The sequence below is a fragment of the Stegodyphus dumicola genome, chromosome X1 (genome assembly GCF_044657685.1).
Source record: "Stegodyphus dumicola isolate Sdum_Otavi_A_Nest chromosome X1, ASM4465768v1".
NCBI lineage: Eukaryota > Metazoa > Arthropoda > Arachnida > Araneae > Eresidae > Stegodyphus > Stegodyphus dumicola.
In genome coordinates this window covers 204536671-204549010 of record NC_140780.1, presented here as the reverse complement: position 1 = coordinate 204549010, position 12340 = coordinate 204536671, and the positions used below count along the sequence as shown (strand labels likewise).

Here is a 12340-nt window from a genome sequence, read left to right as displayed (position 1 = left end):
TAGAAAGAAGACACTCGAAGGAGAGACCTGTAGACAGACGTAGCCGAATTGAGCATAATTTTTATTGCTGGACACGAACTAAGTATCGAAACCATATTTTTCATTACATGATCATGGGCGCAATACGCATACCGCAAGAGCATCACATTTTAAATAATGGCGTAGTTAGCAGTACGACAAAGGACAAGCGAAAGTAAATGGCGTGCGAGCGGCAACAGAGCTACAAGCTAACTGTGCATTTAATCCAATCTGACAGTCTGTTAAGAGAAAGGTTTGGTTTAAGTTAGAAAGGTTTTACTTCTTTCTCATTTACTTTTAACCAGCGGACGCGTCGGGAAATGAAGCAGAGAAATTGAGACTTAAGTTTTAATAGGTTATTTTGTCGGTTAAATAGTCAAAAAGTTATTTCGTGTTCAGTCTCAATTCTTCTGTTTTGACGAAACGCGATATGGAATTAGCCTGATTCGAAGATCATTGTGCATTTCCCCTGAAGAGTCCGTAATGAGATTCGAATTAGGCTAATTTACCATTTACCGCTTCTTTATATTTCTGCTTATGTCTTAAATAACTTTTGTGCTTATGTTAAAATGTTTTAGGATTGTTTAAACTTTAATCAACATTTTTTAACTTCCAATTTGATTTGAGTTTTATATTCACTTTTTATTTGTCAGTTTTCTTGTAACAATTTCATTTTTCTTGTACTTAAACATTTAATTGCAATTTATTTTAACTTAGTGTTAAAATGATTCACGGGAACCACAGTATCACATTTGCTTTAAAGCAATAACATGAAGAATTTCCTTTATATAATATATATATATATATATAAACATGATCTGGGATGCACAAAAAGTGCTAACTGTAAGACTCTGTACAAGTTTACTTGAACAGGGCTAAAAGAACTTAAGAAAAGTATGTATTTGTTCTCATTGTGCTAAAAATGAAACTCGCAGGTTTAGTTTTATAACGATTGCGAAAGTAGCTATCAACTAAATACTGAATAAGGAATTATATTTATACCACGTATTTACAACATTCTCATACACGTCTCTTATATACAGGGTGTCATAAAAAAAGTACCCGATATATGAGAACTTCATCCGCTCAACCAAACGATATGATATTTCAGATATTGTTATTTGAAGGTAAGCGCTCGAAATTCTGATGATTTAAAACAATAGACCTCTCACAGTTGCAGTTACAGTGAATAAAAATTCGAAATTTTCTTATGGACACATTCACATTTTTCCTGCGCAAACTGATCAGTGCAATGAAAAACCATAAATGGCGTTGGAACGATAAGCAAATGACGCAAATTGCCGTCATTAATATTTGCAAAGAATAGCATTACAAAGGACAATGACAACAAAAGAGAGGTTTGGTTTTGGTTTATTTAATTATAGCAAAGCACACTAGGGCTATCTGCCTAAGGGAAGAGATGCCTTTGTGGAGGACTTTCTAAGGAAAACTATCTCGCATACACGTTACACATAAGGAAGACCACGAAAACGCCCATGCAGCGAGCTCGTACACGGGATTCGAACCTCGGACTGATTTACCAGTTTTCAGCGTTTTTACGGCTCGAGTGCCCACCTTCGCAGACGATAACGCAATGCATGCGGCCGATTGTTGACAAAAACCACGAACGCAACATAACAAAAGAATTTGTTTAACTTCTTGTTTTATGGCATCTTTCAAATCTGAAAAATCTTGTAGATTTGATGTGTATACCCTAGATTTCATATAACTCCAGAACCAGAAATCCATCAGAGTGAGGTATGGGGATTGCGGTGGCCATGAAACTGCAAAGTTTCGGGAGATGACTCTATCTCCAAAAGTGCTGTGGCAGTACTTGCCGAACACACGTACTGATAGGTGGAGGAGACCATCTTCCATCCATACAGTGTCACTAACGACATTTCGCTACTAGAATTATGTAATTCTGAAATATTGTTGTATACCGAGCACTTGTGATGGAGCACATTTTCATACCTGTGGAAGTAATCTCTTCGAAGACGTACGGACCGAGAACGAATGTGCTTGCGATGCCGCACCACACAGTCACTTTAGCTTCGTATATCGTGAGTGCTTTCTTCAGTTCAGTGAATGTAGTTTTTGGAGTTTACGTTCCCAGCTAAGGGAGAAATGTGCCTCATCCGTCCATAATACCCACGGCGGCCACTTGCTGTCGCCACCATAGATAATCAAGAATGATGATGATCTCTTCTTTGCAAATGTTTTACGCCGGCAATTTTCGTCACACGTGTATCCTTCTAACGTCATTTATCGTTTTTCAATGCGCTGATCAATCTGCGAAGGAATAAATTGGGTACTGCCGTTCGAAAATTTTGAAATTTTTACACTGTAATTGTAATCATTGTAATCGTTAGAGCTCTATTGTTTAAAATTATTGCAATCTCGAGCGCATGCGTTCAGTTAATTTCATTTGTTGAGCGGATACGCCGCTAGGGGTTCATACGTCGGGGAAGTCTTTTGTGACCACCCTGTATACATAACGGAACTCTCTGTTACTTAAGACTAATCTACCGCTCCCATCTGTTCGTTATACTTCCGCATTCTTTCACACTCAATACTTAATTTCAAGTGTGGAAAATAATATGTACAATTATATTCACAAATCACTTAACATAATTCTTCAAGTTACTCAACTGATTTTTATTTACCGGTTTGAGCTATATTCATGGTCCTACCTAATAACGGACCTATCATAGTATTCCAAACATACAGCATTGTTTCAGACATCAAAATTTTTCCTCTCTTATTTGCTTCCTTCATTCAGATTCATAAATAAATACCATGAAAAAATGCAATGAATTATAGGATTACTTTCCAGCTTCTTTATATTTTCGACTATATTATTATCAACATTTTATTGACATTTTAATAATATTGGTGGCTACTAGGATATGTATTCGGTTGTTTTTAGTTACAAAAATTCAGTCTTCAGCTTAATACAGCGTAGCTTTGTCAGATAAACAAGTCCACTATTAAAATATATATCCAGAACGAAATAAAAGAAGTCTGTCGACCAACAGTTCCTCTCATATCTCGCAGTGTAAAAATAGTTTGGGCTACAGAAATACGTAAAGTTATTAAAATAATAATTTACCCTTGCTCCGGGTGTCCCAGGAATTCCAGGTTCTCCTTCAGAGCCCTGAAAAAAGAATGGGATTTAGGATGTAAAACTTCAACAATACTCACAGCTAAATGATTAACTTAAAACAGATCAATGTAAAATAAAAAGAAACCAATACATGCTAGACATCATACTACTTCATAACTGCAACTGAACTTTTTTCTTTTGTTATAATTTTCAAACAGGAGTTCTTCACTGATTTCTGATTTCATTTCTTATGCTATAAATGTGTAGTTTTAAGTTTATTTTGTATGAAATAAGACTAGAAATTTTAACTTTTATATACACCATAATTTGTCAGAAAACTCTTCATAAATAGTACAGATAAGTCTTGCATTCATGAAATGACTGATGGCACAAAGAACTATAAAGCTAAGAATTAATGAAAAGAATTGACATTAGCTATTTAACCTAGATTAGTTCTAGATTCAAAATAAAACTTTTCATTCTTAATTTTAAAAAATGCAATTATAATTGGAATCGCATTTTCAGTTTACTTTAAGATTACTTCTTCATTACAGAATCATAATATTAAATAAAACTTTAGCGGATACTTAAAAGTACATATTTTCAGGTAAAGATACAATTCTCTCGAAGACATGATACAGATCGTATTAAAAGTTATAAATACTTACAGGAGGGCCAACAACAGGAACGACAGCATAATCTGGCAATCCAACAGCGGGAACTTGACGATCAGGAAAGTCAGGTGCAGGCCTCTGATAAAGACATACATAAATAATTTTTATATTTAACATGAATAACAATAAAAAATGAGATTCTTAAAAGTAAAATTTATATATAAAAAAAGGTTATATTTCTGCTTCATTTAAAATATTTTAAGGAAATTAAACATTTTATCTTGAAGACCAAAAAGGAAATATATCCGATAGAGATTCCTTCTCTTTTCTGCAGTTTAATTTTTATGGTATAAAATAAAATTAGTAATATCCTGGTCTATGGGAATTTACGAAATGAATGGATTTTGACCCTCCTTTGCTTGTTGGATTCTCAGCTAATTGTATGAAAAGTTTGTTTGCATATATGGTTGGAAGATTAATACTGATATTGTTTGGATCATTTTTTAACCATGAAAATGTATGTACTAAGAGAAGGAGAAAAATAGTACAAGTTATTAGTCCAAAGGGGGCTTTGTCATTGAAGGACTATTATTTTCGTTTGGCGATTTTGCGTTGAAAATATTAAAAGGCTGTATCACTTTTCAAATCCTTGCCACCAAATACTATCGCCCTGTATTATATTTGAAGAAATTAAACAATGAAGAATCTGCATAAATGTATATATGCTTCTCGCAAATGTGATAAAACAAATGTACCTAGAGCTATCCAATTTTGAATGATGTAATCCTATTGGGAATAATATGGGCATCTGAAGCCCAAATCTGAAATTTTTAATTTGTTTTATTATCGATTTCCTATTTTGTAAAACTTAAACGAATTTTTGAGTTACAAACTCAAAGATTTAAAAGCTAACAATGGCAACACTCTATGGGGGGGGGAAGAAAGAAAGAAAAAAAAAAAAACTTTATGTCTAGCGCGTGGAACTGTGTATCGGAAGCTTTAAAAATATGCTCATTTTAAAATTATTTTCCGTCATTACTGTTGAACTGAATTTTATGGTTTAAGTGCAAAGAACATGATATTTTTAAATAAAGGTAACACACAAAACGTTAAAAAAACGCCCCTTTGGACGCAATTTAAAACCTGAAACCTTTTAGTTTTTTCTTTTTCTTTTTCTTTTTTTTTTTTTTCTATTACAATAGATCCTTATTATTAAAGAAAAATAAGACCGAAATTCACAAAAAGTGTAGATAACTTTACGTGCAGCTGACATAAAACTTCAGGCCATCGTAACCTGCTGCTATGGGAAAGGCAAAAATCTTTTTGACTTCCCTAATCAAATAAACAAACCATGGAGGTAGGAAGTAACACGGGGGAAACAGACATTATACGGGTAATAACAGCCAGCGAAATCTGAGAGAAGACAAGGTGAGAGTCTCAGTAACACCGTCTCGAAGAATATGTAGAAGGTAACTCACCTAAATTCTGTTAATTATACAGGACGTTAAAGTGAATGCGTAAGGTAACGGAAAGCGCAGTTTTCCTCAAAATTTATCAAGAAACCGAGGTTAAACTTCTAGCAAAATTCATATTAAAGAGAGAAGACAAAGCATTTCTTTTATTTAAATTTTTTGGTTTCATACCAAGTGCCATTGGTCTGATTATTCACATACACAACTACCATAAAATGCAGCAGCTACGAGAGGACATTTTTATAACTATCTCGGCGTTTTTTTAATTATTTTTTATGTTACTTTATACTGAAAGTTCATTCAAGAAAAATATTTTAAGGAAATAACATAAAAACTTATGCACTACTTCTTAATTTTTCTTTCATTCTAATTTATTATACTCTCTTATACATTTATTTATGAATGATACTAGATGATATTTATCATGATAACATTCAAAATATAAAGTAATGGATTTAAATACATTGCATAAATTACCGTTTATTGAAGTTTAAACTTTCTTCGTAATAATGTTTTTTAAAAATCGGCCGTAAAAAGTGCATTTCCGTTAACTTTCATAGAAATTTCTCCCGTATATGGTTTGCAACGTTAGATGAATGTACAGAATTTCCGCCACTGCATGCGTTTTGAAACGCAAAGCATAAATGAAAAGTTTAATTCCGATAAAGTATTATTTATTCAATGCAATCTTGATTACAGTATTTTATATTTTGAGCATTTTTATGATAAGCAACAGCAAATTCTTCTCATGAATAATTTTTTCAAGTTAAAAATAACATAAAATTTTTATTCTTCTTATTTTATATATGATCCGCCATTGGCCCGTTCGCCGGGATTGCAAGTAATTGATTATTCGTCGAGACTGAAGTATTACAAGCAGGTGTTTAAATGTCTAAATTCACATTCTCTGCCGTAGAGAGGTACAGCGAAGGATAGAGCGTATATTCTCTCTTGAAACCGACGCCTTCCTGAGGCTCTTGATCAGAATCGGAATTAACATATGATGTGACGAAAAGTAGCTGCAGATATTACGAAAAGGAAATAGCACGTAATATAAGAACCGGCGCATGAATTCAGAATTTACGAAATAAGCCTAAATGTGACTTAAGAAGATTTTTATCATTGAAAAAACTGCACATCCAAACAATCAAACGCAATATTAATAATTAACGATGATGTATTAAAGAGAAATAATTACTAACAACGTACGTAAATAAAGCTCATGATTAGCTTAGTTTTGGTAGCGCTTGTAATGATATTCGCTCCCATCTGAATGCAAATTAAATATAATAGAACGATGATTTCACTGGGTCAACAGTTACTGCACTCCGCTATCTCTAACGTTCGGTTATTGGTTCAGTGGAAACTTATACACAGTTCAGTTCTTCTTCATTAATACGATGTAGATACATTTTGCAGATGCACACAAAATACATTTTTTAAATAGCTGAATAATTCAACTTTCATGACTCACTAAAGTAATTTTTTGAGACATCTGTAGAATCTACACACACTTACTGACGAAATTTCTGCCTTGCGCGTCCTAGCGGATTCTCTGTTCCTTAGGAAAAACTCAATTTTACGCGAACAACTGCAGCTGCATCATTAGAAGCTGTGGGTATACAGCTATCAGGCAGTAAAGCTTCGATGTCAGCAATATGATGGAAATATTGCTGACTAAATATTTCGTATAATCTCTTTTTCATTCCAAATTAAAATTTTCAAAAAATACATGTAACTTTTGCAGATTTTGGGAGAAAATGTATTCACAAGCTAAATGATAGTTTTCCCCATGTGCATAGTCTTTGATTTATGTTACATGACCTCTTCCCCCCCCCCCCCGCAAAAAAAAAAAAAAAAAAAAAAAAGGAAAAGTTCCGTCATAAGGCAAAACGTAGACAGATTTACAAATAATAAATACAATTTAGTTTGTAAAAGTCCATTTACTGGTTTTTATGGGGCACAGATATGTTCATTCAATAACACATTTTCAGTTAAGCAATATAAATCCTTAAGATGTCTGGTCTTTCAAGCGAACATTTGCGAAGAATACCCTTTCGTCAAATTTGATTTTCCTCATAAAAAAATAAATAAATAAAATAAAAAAGGGAAAAAAAAATTGAATTTTTGAGATTTTATACTACGCCCAAAGGGACTTTTTTTTAACGTTTTGAGTGTTACCTTTATTCATTAAATATCATGTTCTTCTATAAACTTCAATCCAACAACAATATCGCAAAATATTTAAAATATATCTTTAGAATTTCCAAGACATAGTCTCGCGCCCTGGAGATAATTTTTTTTTTTTTTCGTCGTACATTGTTACTATTGAAAATTGTTAATCAAAAATTTCTTAAAGTGTTACAAAATATGAAATCGATAATAAAACAAATTCCAAATATGGGCTTCCAGGTGCCAATATTCGGGTGGAGACGTTACTCAAAATTTGATGGCTCTAGATACCGTTGTTTTATCATAATGCGAGAAACATACATATATTTATGATGATTTTTCATTATTTAATTTCTTTAAATATAATACAGGGCGATAATATTTGGTGGCAACAATTTCAAAAGTGATTCGCCGTTTAAATTGAATCGACGCAAAATGCCGAAACGAAATTAATAGCCCTTCTGAGCTAACGCTCAATTTGGTCTTTAAAAAAATTAATTAAAAAAAAAAAAAAAAAAAAAATCTGAAAGGTTTCAGATTTTAAATTACGTCCAAAGGGGCGTTTTTTTAACGTTTTGTCTGTTCCCGTTATTTATTAAATATCACGTTCTTTGCACTTAAAACATAAAGATTAGAAAAATCTTTCTGTTCTAGTTAACGATCCTAATTCCAATCCAAATTTGCCTTCGGCTTTTAGAGAAATTATGTTTTAGTTCTGGTTTCGCCAACAGATGGCGCCACTTGCTTATTCTTGTTCAGGCTTTCTTATCTTATCAAATCATTATTTCCTATCTTGTTCATTTGCGGTTTTGCAGCTGAAGATGATGGTTCGGTAAAACCATCGAAACTAGTCCTGTGAAAATTTTGTAGGTATAACGCTGATTTTTGTTGTTTGACTTCTGTATTAGTATTTATTCGGCGTGTTATTGTGTCTTAATCCTTGAATTTGTTAATCAAAAAATCGTTAAAGTTTTACAAAATCCGAAATCGATAATAAAACAAATTTTAAATTTCAAATTTGGTCTTCCACGTGCCCATATTCGTAGGAGGATTACGTCCTTCAAAATTCGATGGCTCTATGTACCCTTGTTTTATCACAATGCGAGAAATATACAAACATTTATGCAGATTTTTCATTATTTAATTTCTTCAAATATAATGCAGGACTCTAGCATTTGGTGGCAACAGTTTGAAAAGTGAAACAAACATTTATAGTGATTTAACGCAAAACGAAAACAATAGTCCTTTGGGGATAAAGCCCCTTTGGACTTGAAAATCTCAAAGGTTTCAGATTTTAAATTACGTCCAAAGGGGTGTTTTTTTTAAAGTTTTGTGTGTTACTTTTATTTATTAAATATCATATTCTTTGCACTTAAACCATAAAATTCAGTTCAATACCAAATGATGCAAAATAATTTAAAAATGAGCATATCTTTAGAATTTCCGATATACAATTCCGCGCGATAGAGATAAAAAGGTTTCTCCCCCCGTAGAGTGTTGCCATTGCTCGCTCTCTTTTAAATCGTTGAGTTTGTTACTCAAAAATTCGTTAAGGTTTTACTAAATATGAAATCAATAATAAAACAAATTCCAAATTTCAAATTTGGTCTTCCGCGTGCATTCATAGGAAGATTACGTTATTCAAAATTTGATGGCTCTATGTATCGATGTTTTATCGCAATGCGAGAAATATAAATACATTTTTGCAGATTTTTTCATTATTTAATTTCTTAAAATATAATGCAGGACTCTAGCATTCGGTGGCAACAGTTTGAAAAGTGATTCGCCGTTTTTAGTGATTCAACGCAAAATCGCAAAACGAAAACAATAGTCCTTCAGGAAAAAAGTCGCTTTGGACTTTAAAAACAAAATCATTTTTAGTGAGCGCATGTGTGTAAACGAAATCCTTCTAAATGAAATCACTGTATGTAATTTAAATAATATAATATCACTAGATATAATTTGAGTAATATATTTTCGATAATTAACAGGTGTAAAAATTTCAGCCTCTAAATATAACAATTATTTAAAATTATTTATTAAAACAATTCCGATCCTTCTCTTCGATTTTTGCGAAATTTGCACTTTTGATTCATTTGAAGGGAACATGGAAAGCTAGCCCTCACTAATAATTATCCTTGATGATAATATCGATGATATTTAACATCCAGCAAAAAGATGCAATAAATAAATCAGAGGTTACGTTATTTATTATGGTAAATCAATCGAGAGATATTTACTTTAGGAAGAATGCTCTCATGGAAAACTTTCTAACGCAGATTAGCTCGCATTCATGAGGAATACCACGAAAATACCAAGCAACCAACCCTTTCGGACACAAGGAACTGACCCGGAACGAATTACCTGCTTTTAACGATCTTACTAAGTCTGATTTAATAATTAATATCATATTACATCATTTTGCCAGTACGAAAATAAAATGCCTAATAAAAAAATGAAGCCTATAACGGGAAAGATTGCTTTATATACAAAACTAGAATAATTAGAAAAGTAGTGTAAATTTATTACACAAGGCACTTTTAAGACAAACTACCTTACCAAATTTTACAGAACATAAAAAAGATAAAGCTTTAGGTATGGATTTTGAAATTTATCACACCTTATACACATGTAAAAATCTCATTTTAAGAAAAGGTCGAACTTAACATACATTGGGAACTACAACCATTTCTGGATTGCGGTAATAAAGTGTTCACCCTTATAATTCAAAAAGAGGCAGACTTCTCCCTGTTTCTAGTTTTTCACTGGCTTTGCAAAGAAAGTGGAGTGCTTTAAAATGAACCGAAAAAAGTAAGAGAAAAGGTACAAAAATGAAAGTAAGGCAGTCTTGCAAATAAATATCTTACCTTCGGGGGGAGACGTTCATTACGGGTAACGCAGGGCAAGCACTTTGAGTTCAAAACAATTTCGAGACACTGTGCAATAGTGGCGCCATCTGTTCTCAAAAATGGCAGTAAAACTTTTAATGCATAGCTAAAAGTCGAATGTAATTAAATATGAAACTTATGGAGATTTACGATTTTATCAGTGGCGTAGCTAGAACTCTTGGACCCCTGTGCAAAAAATTTTCCTGCCCCCCCCCCAATAAATTTACTGTGCTTAAAAAAAAAAGGGAGGAAGAAAGTCTAGATTTGCAGAGATTTTTAAATAAAATCCAGTAGGTTTTACATGCAAGTATATTTCGAGTTTCTATATAAAATCTGCGCTAACCCAAGTTTTTTTTTAAGTATATTTCGAGTTTCTATATAAAATCTGCGCCAATTCAAGTTTTTTTTTTCGCTTAATTTAGCAAGCTAGTAAATAACTGGTTATTTTATAAACTGACAGACAACGTACAAAAAAGAAATTACACTAATATATAGCGCTCTGTGATCAGCTGAGCTTATGAACATGACTTATGGAATAATATAAAAATCATAAATAAGAACTTTTATAATGTGAATGATACATTTGTTAAATATATGTTATATTTATGTTAAATATAAAACATATTTATCATAAATTTCATAAAGAAAACTATTTGAAGTTCCTCCCCTTTCTTTTAAGAAAACCTTTTGGTACACTAAACTACTCGAATACGTGATTTTTATACGTGTTTTAAGTTTTTATTTTAAGTTTAAATATGTAGATGTATTTCAGCAGGACATTCATGGGCCACCTAAGCCTTCGGGCCCCTATGCGACTGCATTCCTTGCATACCCTTATTTACGCCACTGGATTTTATCCAGTTTAAAGTAAAAAAAACTCTAATTATAAGGGCTAAGTGGGACCATATTTCATTTATATTATCGAAAAATCACGAAAATTGGGTTGTTTCTTTTTTTCAGTTTTTAGGCGAAGAACATTATTTGGGCACATGAATGCATGTGCTTAAATTTGCATGTGAATACGCTCATTATGTACTCGGTGAACTATTATATTGGATTTATTCTGATTTATTACTTCAACAAAGATTAAAAATGAAACAATAAAAATGATAAGAATTTGCGTTTTTTAATATGCAAACTGGAAAACAGTTATTTTGATGAAATCTAGACAATGAAATTATTGTTTTAAGCACAAAAATAATTTTTGATAAAAAAATCAAACTGCGAAACTCGCTTTTATTTCAAGAGGTCCAAAAAATTAACACAATATTGTTTCTATTTCTAATAAATGAAAGTAAAAGAAATTTCTATTTGCGTAAAACAAAACGCATAAGTGTTTCTATTTGACTGAAATTAAAGTACGATACTATATTTTTACTGACATAAAATAATATAGTCAAAATAATAAAGCATTATCATTTTTCGTTAAAATATGTGTACAACTTTTGTTTATATATGGAATCTATACTTGAACTTCCCACTGGCCCTCAAGATTAGTTGCTCAAATTTATCTTTACTTCGTCCTTTAACTGTGAAACACACGAGAAATCCCTGCAAAGAGTTTATTTAGCAGACGCAAAAAGTGCGACTGGCTTCGAGTTTCAGAGCTCTTATCTCCAGCATTAAAAGCGTAATTACGTATACGAATTCGATAATACATGAGCAGAACCTTCCAAAACTCTAAAATTTGCATACACAGAGTCTCGGCTTTATGAACGTATGCTTTAAGAAATTTCACTTTTAAGAACAATTTTAGGAAGAAAGTTGAAAAGCGAAAATACATTCAGCATTTGTTTAATCACAAAAGTACAATTAATTTGATAATATATATATATTTTAATATATATATTTGAAACAGTTTGGCAAGCTATCTGGATTATTTGCGAAGAGCTACAGGGTGGATCAGAAGGGGTCAGTCTCAGCAGTCCAGCTTTGTATATTACAAGCCATTCTCATCACTCAGAGTAAAATAAATTTCGGCTGCACTAAATGGATTTAAGTTCATACAACATTATATATATATAATATATATATATATTGTAGATATATTAAAAACATTCAGAATTTTGA

General features: G+C 32.1%; 1 protein-coding gene across 1 annotated transcript in view; it reads right to left on the bottom strand.

Moving 5' to 3' along the window:
- LOC118196999 (uncharacterized) overlaps positions 1 to 12340 on the bottom strand; it is a 143818-nt gene that overhangs the window by 82739 nt on the left and 48739 nt on the right. Inside the window, exons 4-5 of the mRNA XM_035368469.2 lie at positions 3793 to 3876; positions 3131 to 3175 (exon numbers count right to left, since the gene is read on the bottom strand). Of these exons, the coding sequence (XP_035224360.2) occupies positions 3131 to 3175; positions 3793 to 3876 (129 nt within the window). The remainder of the gene's footprint in view (positions 1 to 3130; positions 3176 to 3792; positions 3877 to 12340) is intronic.